The sequence below is a fragment of the Talpa europaea genome, assembly GCF_964194135.1.
Source record: "Talpa europaea genome assembly, chromosome: 3".
In the NCBI taxonomy this organism is placed as follows: domain Eukaryota; kingdom Metazoa; phylum Chordata; class Mammalia; order Eulipotyphla; family Talpidae; genus Talpa; species Talpa europaea.
The window spans coordinates 87,708,398-87,728,027 of NC_140069.1; the positions used below are offsets into that span (position 1 = coordinate 87,708,398).

Here is a 19,630-nt window from a genome sequence, read left to right on the forward strand (position 1 = left end):
GGCTTAACTTTCAAAAAGCTTTGAGCTACTAATTGTATATGTCATTATGACCCAGGAGGGCATTTACATGTGCATGTGCAAAATATGGGGACGTATTAATCAACTGGTAGATGACAGAAAGTTCTCCAACCAATATATAATAATCTTCATTAATAATCACATATTTAAATAATGGTTATGACTTCATTATTATTAGTTTCAAAACCAAGTTAATTTAGTTGTGAAATTTCTAATTAAATCTAAATTATGAATAGACTAAATGATGTTATAAGATGATGGTGAGTTTCAGTACTTCTAGGAGTTCTTTTCCCATGATGTGAGGAAGTTAAGTTAGGACCACTTGACAAAGATATCAAATGAAATAAAATATATTTCTTTTCCCTTAGGAGTTGGAGCAATTTACTGTGGGCTCACAGCTTCCAGGAGATGTAGACAGAAGTTGAGGTCACTGTGTCTACTGAACATGGAGGTCATAAGCTCACCCCATGTGTTTCAGGTCTGTGAAGACTCCTGCTAACCTTGGTTCATACTTAACCCAGTGGGCTTCAGATGCATGAGAAGGCAAAACCTGTCAGAAATGTGAGCACATTTTTGGTATGGAGTACAGATGAAATAACTATAACATGAAGTGTTGCTTCATGAAAAAAAGTCAAAAAACATGTTTTCTTGCATTACCTAAGATCACATCTAAAAATCATACTTTTGTAAATTGGTTAATTGACAGTTAAAATTCTCTGCACTTAAAAGATACAAAAGGCAGAGCCCACTCCTTTGTTTGAATTTTAAGCTTTCTCTTACTCAGATCTGAGTACTTGGACTCTCACAGCTGGATATTAGATCCTAATATCAAAATCTGCTACTAAACCACATGTGATCAATGTTTAGCAACAGAGGGAATACATGATGGGTCTTGGCAGGTGTCCCAGGCAACACAAAATTCACATGAAATTACAAAAGATGATGAGTAGTCTGATTAAGATTTATTGCCTTTATTCACCTTGATTGCTTATTGTTCCCCAAGCATTTCTTTCAGAATAGGCTAATTAGCATACCTTTGGGCTCTAAGCAGAACAAAATACAGGAAATTATATCTAGAAATCAGTAGTGTTGGACAGTGTCTCTTTTCAAGTGGGTGCTTAACAGGCTCTGAATAGAGCTGAAAAACATCTGCTGGCGCTGAGCTGCATGGAGCACAGGTCACTTGGCTCAGCATGAATTGAAAATATTAGGAGAAAATTTACTCACAAAGAAGTAACACAGCGTCCACTCACCTCTTCACAATATTTCAGGTCAACTGACTTGCCATCACTTCGAACACAATCCAACATCCTTGTTTTAATGCCATTTCCACAAACTGCCTTCTCACTTAGCTGACATGTACTCCAGTCTGAAAAGAAGGAAGCCCATCAGGACAGAAGCTGTGCAGGAAGCAGATTTCAAATGAAGCTCTGATGACCTGAATCCCATTTTTGATTCACAACTGTTTCCTAAGCCCCACAATCAATCATCCCACATGCAGAGCATATGGGTCCCAGCTTTGAACATATCAGGAGTCAAATGGAATTGCTGGGTTGCACAGAGCTACAGGGATTATTCTTGTAGGCAGATGTCTGCTTGGCAATCTTGACAGTTAGCCATTCAGAGACATTGTAAAAATGTTTTTGGCCTGCAGATCAAATGTCATTTAAAAACTTTTTCCTAATAAAAGAATTTAAAAGTTAATATTTTTATTTTAGTCAAATCATAACTTTAATGGTGCTACCTGAACTGCATAATTATATTTTAATAAAATACTGTTTTATTTATTGTCTATATTTAGATTATTTTAAAATGTATTTATTTCAAAATCATTTTGGCTATATTTAATTCTCTTTGTCTTTTACAAAATGATTCTTTCATCTTTTTTTTTTTTCCCTAGGGCAACATAGCATGTCTTAGAGAACAGCAATTTCCTTGTAGCATCAAAGTAAATTTGAAGAGAAAAATCAAAAGAAACAAAGACATTATGACTGCTATGTGCCATTGTACAATTTTTCAGAGTTTATTTCAGTGTGAAAATTATCTGGAAAAATTCCAACATAAGCTTCAGTATTGCTCCAAGTCATATAAGCCAACAAAACCTGTCCTTTCCTATAGTATCTGCTTTGATGTTATGAGATGAGGGTACGAAAATAATGGAACTTGTAATAAACCTGTTTTTCTAAAATACCCATCTATCATTTATCATCTATCTTTTTTTTAGAGAATTTATTTATTTATTCATACAAGAACTCGGGTACAGGCCAGAGGTGTTGGGGGTGAGAGGATTCACCAGAGACAGAGTGGGGAACAGAACAGACAGACTGACTGAAATACACTGCTGAGGGGAAGAGCAGGCACGTCAGGAGAGTCTGCTATGCCATGTGGGTGGCTCCCTGGACGGGGATCGAACTCGTGCTGCAGATAGCTTCCATAGGTTGTGTCTTAACCCCTTGCACCACCAGGAAGGCCCCTATCATCTGTATCTTTTATAATCTTGAAATAACTTGTTTCCTCATAGTTTTTTTTTGCAAGTTTAAGATTGTTGTCATTTTTGTATCAGACTAATCATGTTTTTGTACTATCCCTTACATAAGGAATTTTTGTCCCAGTATTTATAATGCTATAATGATTAAAAAATCTTTGAAAGGAGGTATTTTTCAGTAAATCTGACACCTATGGAAATGCTATATCTTTTATTTGCATATTCCCAAAGGGGGAGATGTCTTTACAAGGATTGCTTAGAATATTTATAGTCTATCTTAAGGGCTAATATTTGCATGATATATTTTCACTTTTATGTCTTGAGGTTTATTTGAAAACAACAGCTGAAGAATTTCGTTATTTCAAGAGTGATTTCTGGGACAATAGGTAGGCTGTCTGAAAGGCATACAGATGGAGATAAACAATACTGATGGGAATGCTGCAGAGCTGAGGTACACAGGATTTGGACTTTATGATCAAATGACTAGCCACATACCTGTTACATTATAATCATAGTGGAAGCAGTTTTTGTTCAAGTTACACGGTTCCTTCTCAATGGCATCAGGGCAGGATCTTCCTTCATCAGCAGGTTGTCTAATGGGTTCAGCTGACCTTTGCCGGAAATTGCTTTGATTGCAAGGCTGACAAAGAATGACACAACTCCTCAGAAAGGTGAATGCTTAGCCACACTGTGCCAGTGAGTTAGGGATAGTGCTGGAGCAGGAGTTAGAACATTTGGGCCACAGGCTAATTTAACCTCAATATGCCCCAGTTTCTTCATCTTTAAAATCAATGTGCTTCTGAAGTCCCATCTAGCCATAGTGAAGTCTCTGTGTCAGATATGAACAATCATATTATATATACACAATGCCCATATTAATTATTGTAGATCAATAATACACAGGTCTTACCAATCATATTCAATTATCTAGTCTCATGGTCTTGGGGGAAAGAAAATTTTAAGGGTGACTCTAAATATCTAGCTTTTAGTGACCTTTACTTTTCCCAGTACACATACACACAAACATACTTAGCTCCTAAAAAGACCAGCTGGTCATTCTCCTACTGGTTCAATTTTGTTCTGAAAACATTTTCTATGACCAGGAGCAGTAACTTCAGATCTGGTATTTCGGAATGAGACCAGAAATTAATTTGCATACCTTGTAAAACAGTTGATTCTTTACTGCAATCTAACCTGTATCCAAATCAACTGCCAGCCCTGTTTTGCTCTTGTTCTATCAGTTGGCTGCTAGTTAGAATCTCTAGTAATGGTAACATGAAGGTAGAAATTTAATTTCTCTTTGAAAACATGCATCACAAATCCTTTGCAAATGTCCTATATTGTACTTCAGCCAATTAATTCCATAGTAGATGATTTTATCCGTAAGTTTTTGATGCTGTCTTAAAAATAAATTTACAAAGGTGTATGGGGTAAGCCAAATTTTCTACATCATCAGTCAGTTATGTTTCAATTGACGTTCTTCCTAGGATCCCTACTGGATGTTGAAATCTAGCAGCTTTCTGTGTTTTGAAATTCTCAGCTGGCTTTCCAGACCCAAAGAGACCCAGAGTCAGTGTTTGGGAAGAGATTCAGTGATGCACAGCTTTTTTCTCTCTACTCCCTTACTTATTGGATCTTTTGTGTTTTAGTGTCAGTGCCCCTGCTGCAGTACCCCCACTGTGTGAAAGATTATTTCTACCATTTAAATAAAATGGAATGGGCAAAAAGCAAGAGGTGACAATAATCCAGTACCATCAAAGTATTTTAACTACAGCTTCATTCTTTTCCCCTTTACCTGAAGGGAATCATTATTACAACTATAGTTTTGTGCTGGATGGTAGAGGGCCACAATGCTTGCAAGAGATAGAGCTGTTCTGGCATGAAATTACACATTGCTGACTTTAAACAGCACACTCATAGAATGAATTGGACAAGAAAACACATCTTGCTTTGGTAATGGATTTGGTTACTAGTAACTGATTTAGAAACCGTTGTTTTTAAAAAGCTTTAGTGGTAAGGAATTAAGCAAATTCTATATTAATAAATGGTTAATCATCTTACCAAAGTGCATCGGGTCCATGGACCCCATTCAGATATCACACAGTCCTCTGGACATGGCAATTTGCACTCTCTAGAGCCCAGAGGCATCTCCTCCGGGTCACACAGGTAATCCTCTACGTGGTCAGAAGGGCCATCTGCTGTGTTCTGCATGCATCTAGAAGAAAACATGTAAGTAAAGGAATTAGGACATTTAGAACAATGGCCAATCATTAAGATTGATGGTTCTTAAGGCATCATCATGGGGCTGGGGGTGGGAAAGTTGCATTTAGTAAAATTCTCCATACATAAGACATAAAAGGATCTCCGCCTCCCATAAATATGAAGTAATTCAGTATGATTTAAAAATCTACGCTTGCCGGTAAATATAATGTACGCTGTGTGTATGTAAACACACAGTAAACTCCTATGAAAGAAGAGGACCACGTAGACTTATATGTAATGCAGAATCTAATGAGGAGTGGTTCAAAAAGATTCAGAGAGGTTGCAATTTTGGCATACAATGCAATTTTTTCTTCTGAAGAAAATGGGGGATTTATAGAAAGGGTAAATTCATATGTGATAGAAGATGAAGCACACTGAAATTTCCTAATGAAAAGTTTGTTTTTGAAAGTAACTGAAGGCATTTTTCAAATTGTTTTGCCATTTAAAAAGTAATTAGCCTTCCATCTGCTGATAAACTTAAAAGACAGCCAGAAGTAAAAAGATAATTATAATAGTAATAGCATAAATTCTCTAAATGTGAGAATTTGGATCTTTCTATATCTTGACCTCTTTGTTGTTTTCTTTTTAACACAACAAATTCAGACATTTTATTACATTTCATTCTATTGTAAGTCGTCATGAATGGCTCTTTACTCATCCATGGGGAATCTAATTAATGTGGTTAGTACCAGACTTCACTTTTACTGAATTTAATAATCTCTCTGGGCACTTTTCTTGTAGAAGGGAAAAACTTTACCCCTCATCTATAAGTCAGAGAAGGTCAAACAGAGTAATAGGTTTGGAAAGAAAAAATGCATTGCAGAAGATGAAAAGGAAGACTTGAGCTCTTAAGCCTCTCAAACCCATTACAATGTTTTAAACTGTCAGTTGAATTACATTACCAATTATACCTGGAGTCTTAACTTTTTTCAGGGATTTATAATCAGTAGGGACATTGCATCTTTAGAAATCTACTCAGCACAGTCACCTTTCTAGACAGGCCTGCCAAACCTGGAGGAAACTATGATGCTATTCATGTCTTATTTGGGTTTATTGCGTGAAAAAATACTCAAATAAATATCCATCTCTGCATTTTTTGGTATATTTCATAATTATATACTAAAGCAATCACAAAACACACAAAGATAGATATATTTGTGAGAATTTGTTTCCCTGGAAAAAGTTCTACCATTAGTGACACTTTTTAAATGCTCTGCGATAGCAGCTTTTAGAGGACGTGGAGCAGATGGGACAGTTCAGTGCTCCAAAGTTGGAGCTGCAGTTTAGAAAGGACTATATTCATAGGGTCTGACACACATACCAGGATTAACTTGGAAAATTACCTATTGATCTAGCATTAAGGACAGATGTTCAACACACTATAAAGTAGTTATGTACATAGAACTTCATTTTTAAAGGCTAATCTTTTTCTTTAATTTTTATTACATAGGTAATATATTCATTTTAGGAAAATCAGAAGAAGAATAATTCACATATTCTATCAGAAATAACTAAAATAGATGCAAATTTATTTGTTTGTGCCACTTAAAAAATATCAATGAAACAAAAGGAATGTCATCTTGTATCATTTTTCTGATACAATTTTTAATGACTACATTTGAATGTGCCACAATTGGTAAAAAAAACAAACACCCTATTGTCGACATACAGACTATCTGTTTTACTTATTTGTTATTAATTTTTTCTAATCACTCTAGAATACAGAATAAATATTTGGGTTAAATTATGAGCCCAGGGCCTCCCTGGTGGCGCAAGGGTTAAGAGGCAAACTATGAAGCTATCCGCAGCCACTGCAGCACAAGTTCGATTCCCAGCCAGCCAGGGAGTAACCCACATGGCGCAGCAGACCTCTCTTGACTCGCCCACTGCTCCCCTCAGCAATGTACTTTGGTCAATCTGCCTGTTATGTTCCCCACTCTGTCTCTGGTGAATCCTCTCACCCCTGCGTTTCTGGCCTGTACCCCAGCTCTTGTATGCATAAATAAATAAATCTTTAAAAAAAAATTATGAGCCCAAAGGAAGGCATTTTTATATTCATTCACTTTCTTCAAATTCTCAGCTTTTCTTCTTTGCATTGGAAAAGAACTATGCTGTGTGAAGATTGAACTGTATTAGAAATACATAGTGTAAAACTAAGTTAGGGATGAAGATTGGGGCCAGAAGCATCTAGATACGGCAATAAGGTTCACTGTCTGGAGATAAATTGTTTAAAAAATATAAATAACCAAATCTGCTTTTAGTTATCATTGTGTTGGCAATTCTAAAAATTATGTCAGGGAAAAAATGTTCCTTCCTACCAGAGCAAACCACTTCTACTATGGACTCTTATAATATTCTAAAAGAGAAAGAACAAGATAGATAAATTGAAACCTGCTCTCTTATAGACTCAATCTATCCTGAAATGTCAGCCAGTCCTTGCCTTTAAGCAGGACATTTTGACCTTAATTAGTAGAGGATAAGGTTAGAATGTGTACTACTCAGTCAGTAACAAATAGGGACATTATTACTCAAAGAAAAAAAGCAACATGCATGCAGATAACTGAAGGGAAAACTAAAAGAACAGTAGTTACTTTTTTACTAATAAAAGGTAAATTTAAGGTAAGATACAATTTTTTGCTAAATTCTTAAATATTTTTAAATTTGGAAGGAGATTGAGGGAAAACAATCTTTTTTTCCTTTCCTGCTTCTCTGGCCACTCATTACTTTCATCTAAACTCCTGCCCCTTTAAGTTCCTCATGGAAAAATAATTTGAGAGTTCAAGTGGACTTTTAAAATAAGAAATAAGTTATTTTTATCAGAAGCAAAGTTTAGGTAGTGTGCCAAATGCTAATTTGTTCAACTTTCCTATTTAAACAGATTGAGAAATAAGAACCTTAAATTCACATTCATTCAATATGTGAGAATGAGCTTCTTTGCATCATAAGTTGTCAAATTCTGGAGATGTGTTCATATTTGTGTATACTCTATGTCACTCAGCAGGGTTAGAAGAAAATGTATAGTTAAAAAGAATGAAAAGAAAAGGCTTTGAATGACAGTTCTTGTCATTTTACCAGATGTGTGTTCTTGGTAAAATACTTAGTGATTCTGAGTACTTAGAACACTGCATTCTATTCACTGAAAATAATAAAACCTCATATGCTTGATTCACAGGGTTCAAGGATTGTTAAAGAACATGTACTGATACTAAGGGAAGTGTCAAACTTGTGTTAGGGAATTTCTATAAATATGAGGAATATGAAAGAGTCCCAGTTTGGAAGTTCTATAAAGGTGACAGACAAATAAGTGGGTCTTTCAAAATAAGGAGCATGTGGGGACTGTAGAACAGCAGTGCTCACAGAACTTTCTGTGGTGTTGGAAATACTCTACGTGCTAACAGAATAGCCACCAGTCACCTATGGCTTTTGAGTAAATGAAATGTGTCTGGTGTGATGGAAGAGTGAATTTTTAGTTTTATTGCATTTTAATTAGTTTACATTTAAGGTGAAACAGACACAGTCAGGGTTTTAGGGAAGGCTTGTGGAGATGAGACTATTAAGAAGTTAGCAAGTTTGACATAAAGGAGTGAGAGTATAACAGATTATCATGGAAATGCATTAAGAAATGTATTTGACCTTTAAGAGCAATTGTGGGGTTGGAAAATCGATATTATTTTAGTCTACATTTACATCTACACTTCTCATCAAGAGCTTCATAAATCGGAAGGCCCAGTGTGGTAAACTACTGCTTGAAGTAGATTCCCTTAGAGTTTTCCAGGAACACAGATTCCCTAAGGATAAAACTAAAAACAGTTTTATTCAGGAGATTAAGGAGGAATGAAAAACTTCTATTGGCATGAGTTAACTGAGAGGTGGTTGTGATTTTGCTTGTCTTTATATTTCGGTCTTGCCTTACCTCACTTTTCGGGTCTGCACGCCCTCTCCACAATTCTCCCGCATGTTCACAAAGGTCACCTTGCAGACACTCCATGGCTCCGTGATCCATATGTACTGGTTGCAGTCACTGTGGCAAGGGACAACCTCATACACCTGGAACACACATAGTCTCAAAGGTCTCACCTCAGGGAAACAATGAAAGTGAGAAGGGACTCTTCTCATCATAATGACAATTGCGTGCTTACCGAGAACTTTTATTCCTTTCTCTTATGTTCATTATGCTACAGCAGGAATATAGAGAAATTGCGTGAGAGTGCTAGCGGCAAAGGGCAAGGCTAGCTGTGTTGCAGTCTGCTGCTTTCTTCGGTTGCAGTTGTAGATGTGACGTGTGGGACCGCATTAAATACACATTACATACTTTCCTGTACCGACCCTGACCACACAGTATTGTAATTTCCTGGACCATCTGTTATGTCCACAGTTGTGTGTGTGTTCAACACTTAGTCACAGGTACTCATATGTTAGGCATTCAATAGAGATTTAGTGAAAAGACGAATGAATGGATGAATTTAAATATGCATGTAAAAGTAGCTGTTCTCAAATAAATACAATTGGGCCTTTTTTTTTCCTAATAAATATGTATAACAACAGGAATTTCCATTTTTGGTGTTCTATGCATGAAACTAAATTAAAAGACAGTATGAGATAAAGACTTTTTTATTATTATTATTTTCCCCCCATCTACTAATAATTTATTTCATACTGAAATGAAATAATATTGACCTCAAAAATATCTGGTAAGTAGATTTTTACTTCTATCAGATCTTAACAAATAAGTATTTTAAAGTGAACCCTTAATCATTTAGGGCTTGGAAACAAGCCCTATGTGATATGGTCTCATATCACATAGTTACTACCCAAAGCAGTGAGGCCACACAAAACAAGGCTAATTTTCCGGCTCTCCTGTCCACAAAGGCTGAAAGCCTGTGTTTGAGGTGGTGTGTTTGGTTTCAGAATAATGAACCAATTATGCTCTTTTCTCAATGAAAAGAATGATTAAGTAAATGTAATATAATAAATGGACCCTTATCTACTGCAACAAAGCTAACCTAACCATCGAATAAAAAAGTCTTTCAAAATCATTCCAAAATCAATGATAATTTCACTCTATTTCCCAATTTTCACATATATACACTATAGCATAGCATATAGCATGTGGTAACTAATTCCAGAAAAAATAGATTTAATTATTTCTCATTTTGTGAAAATTTAAGTGGGCTAAACATCCAAATAAAGTCAGTAAAACTCAATTATTCCAAATAAGAATAAATATATACACAGTTGAAATAAGAATCCGCTACTGTCATAAGTGATCACCCTCACTTTGGGTGCTGTGTTAAAATAGGACTAAACACTGGTGCAAAATAACGTGACTACTTTGGGGGAGGGGAAAAGTGAAGGGGAAATGCCCTTCTAATCCTTTGAAGGCTTTCATTTTAATCTCTTACTTTGGAAACAATGCAAATCACTTCTGAGCGACCTACCACCACCCACTTCCAAGCCAACTGTACTCTATCTCTCTCCCTCTGAGGAGCTCATCCTGTTTTGAGTATGAAATCAATTAATAAGGGACATTACTGCCTCTTCAAGACTGGTATAGCAAAACTTGTTCTCCCTTATCTGTCAGCTCAGGCCTTGGTATTACTATGACAAAAAAAATGGAAAAACAGGTAACATGCTAGGAAAAAAGAGAAAGAATGCCAAACAAATGCCAGACGATAACAAGAAAACAACACATTCATTGAAATCAGGTATAAGGAATGATACAAGCAGCAGACTTATTATGAGCCATGAAATTTAAAACTTCTTACCTGTGCCTGGATTGATATTCAGTAGGGATGATGAAAGAGGAGAGAAACAAATTAAAAATGTTAGTATATCAATGAGATGAACGCATGTTGTATTTCAAATATTATCCATATATAAAGCCCATGTTTTTGGTAAGTTAGAACATTTTTCTTAGGTCTTGAGGGAAAAAAATGCTTATTATGGTTTAAACTTAAGATACATTCCTCAGAATTGCAACAGCACACAGTCAAGGAAATGGACAGGATGGACAGGAACAAAAAATCTTAGAAGAATAGACTTCAAAATGCACATGGGGAATTGCTCTATGCCCGCAAATATCTTGGGACCCAAACTGTACGTAGACTATCTATAGATTGACTGATTGACCTATTTATTGACCTTAATCAGTCCATCCATCTATATTTCTTAGGAAATGAGGATGTGCTTGAGGAAATGAGGAAAATGGAAACTCAGAGGCCATTTTCAAGTCAATGACCTCAGATTAGTTTATTTTTTTCTTTCATCAGTCACTGTACTCTAATCACTCCTTTCTCTTTTTCTGTAACATTTTTTTTTTAGGTAATATTGATTGAAAACACTCTGCAAGATTTATGATATAGGGGAATGGGTTCACACCTCTTCAGATTTATGTTACTACCCTGCTCACCGCACCCCTCTCCCCCCAGCACCCACAGCCTGCCACCACAGCCCATTGGCCCTCTCCTCCCTTTGTTCCTCACTCCCTGAGTAACCTCAATGATGATGGATTATTTTACTGAGGAATGTATAATTGCAGTAAAAAACTACACTATTTATAATTTTCAAAATTAACATGAAACTGCGTATTTTTTACTTACCTAATATTTTACTAATGAAAATCCTTAGCGGTTTCTCTTTCTTAACATGGAACATTTATACTCAAAGTTAAATATTCAAGAATCAATTCCCTCTTACTTGACTTTTTACTTCTAAAGTCTTTTTTTTTTTTTTAAGATTTATTTTATTTATTTATACAAGCACTGGGTACAGTCAGAAGCACGGGAGGGTGAGAGAATTCACCAGAGCCAGAGCGGGGAGCAGAGCAGGCAGAAGGACCGAAGTACACTGCTGAGGGGAGCAGCGGGCGGCAGGAGAGGTCTGCGCGCCGCCATGTGGGACCCTCCTCCAGTGGCCGGGGAGCAGGCGGGGATCGAACCGGCGCTGCAGAGGCAGCGGGCAGCTTCGCAACCCAGCGTTCAACCGCTGCGCCACCGGGGAGGCCCTACTTCTAAAGTCTTAATATACCATTGATAAGTACTCATGTTCTCATCAAACTCTGCATTAGATATCATCAGTGTTACAGAGTGATAGAAAGATGACTTAGGTTAAATATTTTTCATTGCAAAGACAACTTGACCCAAGGTTTGAACCTTTGCAAATTAAATTTTAAAGAAAATGCTGAGGAAAACATATCTTATTTTAACATAAAGTCTGACTAGCTGTTTGTGTACACACACATACACACACACAAAGTATGAGTATGTGTAGAATTTCTCTGTTTTAGAACCAAAGATAAAAAAATATGAAAATTTAAATTTACCATTGGAAAGTCATGATTTCAAAACTTGCATAAAATATTCTTTTACATTATATACAATACATTTCAGTTTTTCTGTTTCATGAGGGTCATAGAACTGAATTTTCTTTGCAAATATTCACTGACAGGGAAACCCAATGACCAGTAGATGGCAGCAGTGCAATGTATTATTTGCCTTCAGTTGCCTTTTAGGGCAAATACAGAAACTTCATTCAGGGAAAAAAAGCTAGGTTCTTTCAGAGTACTTTCTATATAGTTAAATTCTCTTCTTTCTTTGTCCTTAACTCTTTTATTCAAAAGTTCCTTTTATTTTCTCAACACTGTACTTTTATTGTTATGCACTAATTTAGGTTACTTTGGGAAGGAAAGTATGTGTATGGGTTAGCAGTGTTTAGAGATTACAATTAGACAATATGTTTGAAACATCTACATATTTAAGGTTGGCTCTGACATATGACTTGACTCATTTGATTGTTACTTAAATGCATATCTAAATATTTGCACATATTGTATGAAATTTATCCTTTGTTAATTCACATGTAGGCCAAACATGGCAATTGTCTGATACATCCTAAGTACATTTAAATCAGTATAATTCTCTCTATTAGCCTGTTTACTTTATATATCCAATAAGAAATGATAAACAACAATTAAGAGCAGCTAACACAATATGCATTCAAAGTGAAATAAAATTTAAAATAAAATTCAAAAGGCCAATGACTAAATGGACAGATGGCACACTTCCAGTGACTTGGAGGCCATCTTTATATTTGTTTTTTTTTAAACATACTTTATGTCAAACAAATTTACATGAATTTATAGTATATAGTTCCTAATTTTAGGCTTTACAAATTATATATTATCTTTGATTTTTAATTTAAGTGGTCAGTATTTGAGATGTCTTTTCTGAGAGTCGAGGGTAACTACAACAATGAAAATCTTGCTTTCCACATGTTAGATACAATTTTCAGGTATTAAATACTCTGACATTATTTCAGAGGTAGGTGTCATTTTTCATTCCATTTAGTTATATGTATATTTAGGGTACTAAATCTCCTGATAATATAGAGACAATAAATCTGATCTGGGACTTCAATAACAGACATACATGTATTGACTCAGACATTCTAAGAATAAAATGGTCAAATTTCTTATTCTGGAGCTATTATTTACTCTTCTCCATTTTGGAGAAAAGAAGCAGATTTATTGTTACTTTAAACAATACTTTCGTATTCTCAGTGGAGGAAAATACCTGGTTGACATGGTCCAGTTTGGGGCATGGCCTTCCTCCATTATATGGTTTTTCACGCAGCCATTTAGACCGAACCTTCACGCCACTCCCACAGGACTTACTGCAGCGCGACCAGTTGGACCACTCACTAAGTTTGCAGTCTGAGGGACAGGGGATGATGCAGGCCTCTTCGATGTAACCTGAGTGGAAGAAGACAGGGTGAGAGTCACCTCCCCTACATGTCACCCATGAACACCACCATTCCAGGGGGTCATTTAGAAGGTCCAAGTTGACTTGACAGCAATGCACAAATACAGAGATGTCTCTGTTGTTAGGGACACAAATTAAATTCTGCAGGAAAATGCCACATGCACACAGTGACTCTGTTAAAATAACAGCTGAGCAGCTGCCATATGATCTGTTTAGGATTCATGCTCACCATATTTCAACATTTCTGATTTTCTGACAGCTCCTGTTTAATTGAAAATAACCTGTCTGCTGCCATTGCTTTCTCTGCTGCCAGAATGATACATTAAAAAAAAAACAAAACAGTTTTCTATAAAATCCTATCTGTTAATGTCACAGAAATTCCAGTTTCTGACTCTGTACAAGGTTCTTCCTCAAGAAGAAAACTAGACCCTCTCAATCAATATCCAAAAGGAAACATTTAACTTAGCACATTTTGTTTTTCTTCTTTGAAAATCAAATCTGAAGAAGAAAAATGAAGGATGTTAAATAATGTCTCCTATTTTTATCATGCTGTCAATTTGAAAACACCTTTACATCTTGCAAATCTTGTAAATGTATTGGGTAGGAGTTGATATTCTACTGGACAAAGAACAAAACAAATGCAGAGAGATAACTGACAAGTGCAAGGTCACACAATAAAAGATGGGTAAAGTTTTTCTGAGGTACATTCCAGTATCGTTCCATCAAATCACACAGCCAATTAACTTAATAGTCTACAGATGATTTGAAAAATGGGATCATTTTCCTTGAACAGCCCCTCACTCCCAATATGGCATTTCACAATATCAATTTATTATTTTGTTCTCAAGCTGATACATGTAGAAAGCAAAAATTCCCTGAATTAAGAGTCAAATACATGGTCCTCTGTAATACATGACAATAAGGGTCATTCTGGATACAAGAGAATACTACCTTACCATTTTGTATCAATATCAAGAATTTGGTATTGAAAATGATAACTTTTTTGTTTTTTAAAGATTTTTATTTATGCATACAAGAACTGGGATATAGGCCAGAGGTGTGGTGGGTGAGAGGATTCACCAGAGACAGAGTGTGGAGCAGAACAGGCAGATCTACTGAAATACATAGATGAGGAGAGCAGGAGAGATCTGCTGTGCCATATGTGGGTTAGCTCCCTGGCCAGGGATCGAACTCAGGCCACAGTGGTGATAGCATGATATGCTGAGACTTAACCCTATGCCACCAGGGAGGCCCCTATAATTTTTATATTATAATAATCATATTGTTATAAACAATATACTGGGGAACTCTAGGTAGGTTTTTTTTAAGTTACTAAGATATAATTTATACAAAAGTTCATATTTTGGTGTTTTATACAATGAGTTGTATGGTTATCACCACTATGTAATTTTAGATCATTTTCATTACCTCAGAGGGAAACTCTGTACCTATTAATACTCATTTCCTGTTTTCCCCTTGTCTATTCCCTGGCAACAATTAACTAATTTACTCCTGTCTTAAAGAATTTACCAATTCTGATTTCATAAAATGACATAATTATGAGATCTTTTGTGATTGGCTTCTTTCAGTTTTATGTTTCCCTCAATGGTGTTATCACATGTTAATACTTCAGTCTTCTTAAATGACTGAATAATATTTTATTGAATGAAGAGATCATATATTTTTATTCATCAGTTGACTGGTATTTTCAGTTGTTTCCACATTTCTATAGCATAATACTGCTATAAACATTAATACACAAATTTCAGTGTGGACCTGTCCTCAATTGTCTTGGGTATATACTGAGGAGTGAAATTGCTGGATCATATAATAATACTGTATTTCACTTTTTGAGGAAGTGTCAAACTTTTTTCCAAAGTTATGGTATCATTTTACAACAACAATAGCAAGGTATGAATACTACTAAAATTTCTTCATTTGTCAAAACTTGTTATTACCTGACTTTTTAATTTTTGTGTTATTTTAAAAACAAAAATTAAAAATTTGAATAAGATGCAATTTATTCTGTTGTTATTTGTGTCTTGATTCTTATCTAGGAGACCTATATCATGACCCAATCCTAAATCATGAAGATTTTTATTATTTTGAGAGAAGTGTACTGCATTTGCAAGACAACTTGGCTATGTGTCTTGATAAAAAGGTAGGGAAGTCTCTCCAGAACTAATGATTAGGCCTCCACCCTCTGGAGGCTGCCCATGGCTCATGAGGCCATCTATCATGAAGATTTACACTTTTGTTTTCTTCTAAGACTTTTATAGTTTTAGCACTATTTTAGGTACATGATTCATTTTGTGATAATTTTTATATGACGAAAGTTGGAGTTTTACTTTATTCCTTTGCATGGGATTATGAAGCTATCCCAGACACATTTGTTGAAAAAAACTCCTTTCCACATAATATAGAATAGTTTTACTTTAGAAAATTTTATGTAAATGGAATCATAGTATATATCTATGGGTGCTAGCCTTCTTTACCCCCACATTTTTATGTGAGATTCTGCCATATTGCTGAAGACTATTCCATTTAATGGATAGTATTCTATTGCGTGGTTATATTATGGCTTATTTATTCATTCTATAGTTTGTAAGCATTTGAGCAGTTTTCAGTATGGAGATGTTATTAACAATACTATTAAGAACATTCTTGCCTTTGTTTTTGTGTGAACATATGTATGTATTTCTGGTGTGAAATTGATATTGTCAGAGGATATGTATCCTGTATCACCTACTTGTAACTGAAGTATAAAAGGACTATTTAAACCAGTAATTATATGACAAATCTGGTATGAAGAACAGAATGCAAAGAAAGTATTTTCAAAAGTAGGAATTAGTCTCACATAATCTTTTAGAAGGCAGATATACCAATTTTGGTTTTGTGATTGTGAAACATTAAAGACATTAAGAAGACACCAAAGCTAGGTTTTGAATGCAGTTCGGATACTGAAGAAGGCATCTGGAATGTTGATAATCAGATAGAAAGAAGTCTAATAAAAAAGATTATAGTGTTTACTGAAATTTTAAAAAGCAGAACTATTCTTCAAATAGATTGCAATGACCTATTTAAATTTTCTGTTTTGACTTTAATTGTGGCTGGAGGTGGGAAAACAAACCCACCTCACTATTTTGAATTAAGTCACATTTTGAAATATATCCCCTTACTTCATACAGCATAGCCAGTAAATAAAGTTATCTAAAATGTTATGAGATGCCTAATTGCCTAATAACTAAAAACTAAGACCAGTAATAACTTGTTTTGTGTTTGATAAAAATATTTCCAAAAACAGAATAAAGCAGTAAAAATTCTTAAAGTCACTTTCAAACTAATGCCATTCTTTGGCCAAATTTTTAAAGTTTTAAAGAACAAAGAATTTTTTAATCCCAATTATTTCTCAATAAATTGAATTTATTGACAGTTACTGAAATTCCATTTAATGAATTTTTGAAATTCAATTTATTGAAATATTTCTAGAAGAATTGCAATTTTTCCACCTGATAAACTTACAAATGTCTGCAAAAGTCAACCTCTAGCTTTTTATTATTCAGTAATTATAGTTGAAAACATAATCATGTGATTTTTAGTAATATTACAGAGTAACAGATAAATGGAAATTCTGTTTTTCCATTTCACCTATTGAAGTATGATGGAACTAGTGAGATTTAAAATGTATGACTTCAGACTAATTTACATATTATCAACTAAGCAGATAAAAGATGTTGATATCTGATTTTCCAATAGCATATTTCAGAAAACACCTCTCAAATAGAACTCAATGTATTAATTTGTTAAAGAGTCAAATTAGCTACTGCGATAAAGAGAAAATACTTAGTACACCATTTTTATTTTCCATTGTGTATCAACATTTAATAATTGCCTGTCATGTTTATCTCGTACAATTAAATTCCTTAAATGTTACTAGTGAACTGCTAGATAAGCATTCACATGCATTCTCCACTGAGGTCATTTTTGAGGGCAATTAACAAACAATCACGGGGGAAGGAAAGACAAACATTTCAAGTGTGTTTTAAGTCTAAATAAACTGCTGGCATCTTGTAGCAATTTATAGTTTCTGAGGAATGCTGGAATAAAATAAATGATTTCACAATTTGGATGTTAAAACTTTCAGTAGCTCAACACTGAATTTGACACATGGAAAAACTCCTGACTTCTGATCATATTTTTTGTATCCTATATCTGCTCTGACTGCTGCTTTCAGATTGAAATGAATACATAACATCGGGAACCTTAAAGTGGCAACTCAAGGACAAATAGCCTTTGAGATATATCCAATAACCTCATTCATTTGAATTATTAATGTGTAGATAAAGTAGCTTTCAACAATCTTCACAATTACTATACATTGTACTGTCAAAAGGTACACTTTTGACAGATTAAAGAATTCATTTTGAAAGCCTATGAAAAATATTGGTTGGTTCTAATTTACAGCTATATGAATAAGCAACTCTAACACTCTATCTGAAACATTTGGATTAATCTCAGAAGTGACCTCAAAACTCTCTCCTAGTTAAAAATGTATTATCTACACATGACTGCAATCAGGAATGAGAACATTTAGCTAGACCTTTACCTACTGTGATTCTCAGGAGGTTGAAAGTATTGAAAATCATTTTAAAATCTCCAAATGTAGGAATTATATATTAAGAACTGAAAACTTGATAACCAGAGGAAACCAAACTACTACTACTACTGCTACTGCTACTACTACTACTACTACTACACACACACACAAACTCTTATACCTAAATGTACTCAAACCCATTTATATTCATGTATAGAAAGTTATGAATCAACAGGGCAATTAAAATTTTCAATGGAGTCAAGGATTTTCTATGTATATTACCATGTCATCTGCAAATAATAGTTTTACTTCTACCTTCTCAATTTGGATTTCTTTTATCTTTCTCTGGCCTAATTATTCTAGCCAGGACTTTTAGTACTATGTGAATATTTGTGGTGAAACTGGACATCCTTGACTTATACATGATATTTCAGTTTGTCACCACTAAGTATGATGTTAGTTGTAGACTTGACATAATGGTCAAATATAATACAGATGACTATCAGGCACAAAGAAAAAATAACTCATCATTACTTATTATCAGGGCCATGCAAATCAAACCACAGTGAGGTACCACCTCACCTGTGAGAATGGCCCATTTCAAAATGACAAGAAATAAGTGTTGGTGAGAATATGGCGAAAAGGAAACACTCATGCAATATTGGTGGGAGTGTAGACTGGTTCAGCTCCCGTGGAAAACTAAAATTTTCTCAAAATATTAATAACAGATCTACCATATGACCCAACTTTTTGACAAGAGTGGAAAATACGAGTGAATTAAGAAGATGGATTAACAGATGAATGGATTAAGAAGTTGCAATACACACACACACACACACTGGAATACTGCTCAGTTATTAAAAAAGATGAAATCTTGCCATTTGCAACAGTAAGGGTAGAACTCGAGATTGCTGTTATGTGGAATATGTCAGGAGAGAGACAAATATTGGAGGATTTCACTCATGTGGAATATAGAAAACCAAAAAAAAAAAAAGCTGAAAAAAAAAAAAACAAATGAATATACCCCTAGAAATCTAACTGTAGAATTGAGGTTACTAATAAATAAGAATTTCAGGGAAGGGGGCTGGTGGTTGGGGCTTTAAGCCACATGATCAAGGTCCAACCTCTGTAAAGAAAAGATTGAGTTCGACTGTGTGACCATTGATAATGAAACCCCATAGAAATATGAACCATAGACTAAATATACCAGCATAATATCTATATATATCCGAGAGAGTGAAGCTTTCTGATTCCACAAAGAAAAAACATGAAATGTTGAGTGTTTTGGACCAGAGAGCAGCTATATGCCTCTTATTTTGGCTGGTTCCAGTCTGTATCATTTGCTATAATAAAATGATAGTGTTAAGTATAGTGTTTTCCAAGTTGTTCCAGATAATTATTGAACTTAAAGGGTAGAGGGAATCCCCAGATCTATAGCCAGTTTCCTAGAAGTAATGTTGCCCTGGGGACCCCTGAACTTACATTTGGTGTTTGATGAGTTTGCAGTCT

General features: G+C 35.0%; 1 protein-coding gene across 1 annotated transcript in view; it reads right to left on the reverse strand.

The window, feature by feature from the left end:
• Positions 1–19,630, reverse strand: part of THSD7A (thrombospondin type 1 domain containing 7A) — a gene marked incomplete at both ends in the record, with an annotated part of 412,533 nt that overhangs the window by 17,346 nt on the left and 375,557 nt on the right. Inside the window, 5 exons of the mRNA XM_084229821.1 lie at positions 1,272–1,387; positions 2,999–3,143; positions 4,565–4,718; positions 8,679–8,812; positions 13,336–13,514. Of these exons, the coding sequence (XP_084085947.1) occupies positions 1,272–1,387; positions 2,999–3,143; positions 4,565–4,718; positions 8,679–8,812; positions 13,336–13,514 (728 nt within the window). The remainder of the gene's footprint in view (positions 1–1,271; positions 1,388–2,998; positions 3,144–4,564; positions 4,719–8,678; positions 8,813–13,335; positions 13,515–19,630) is intronic.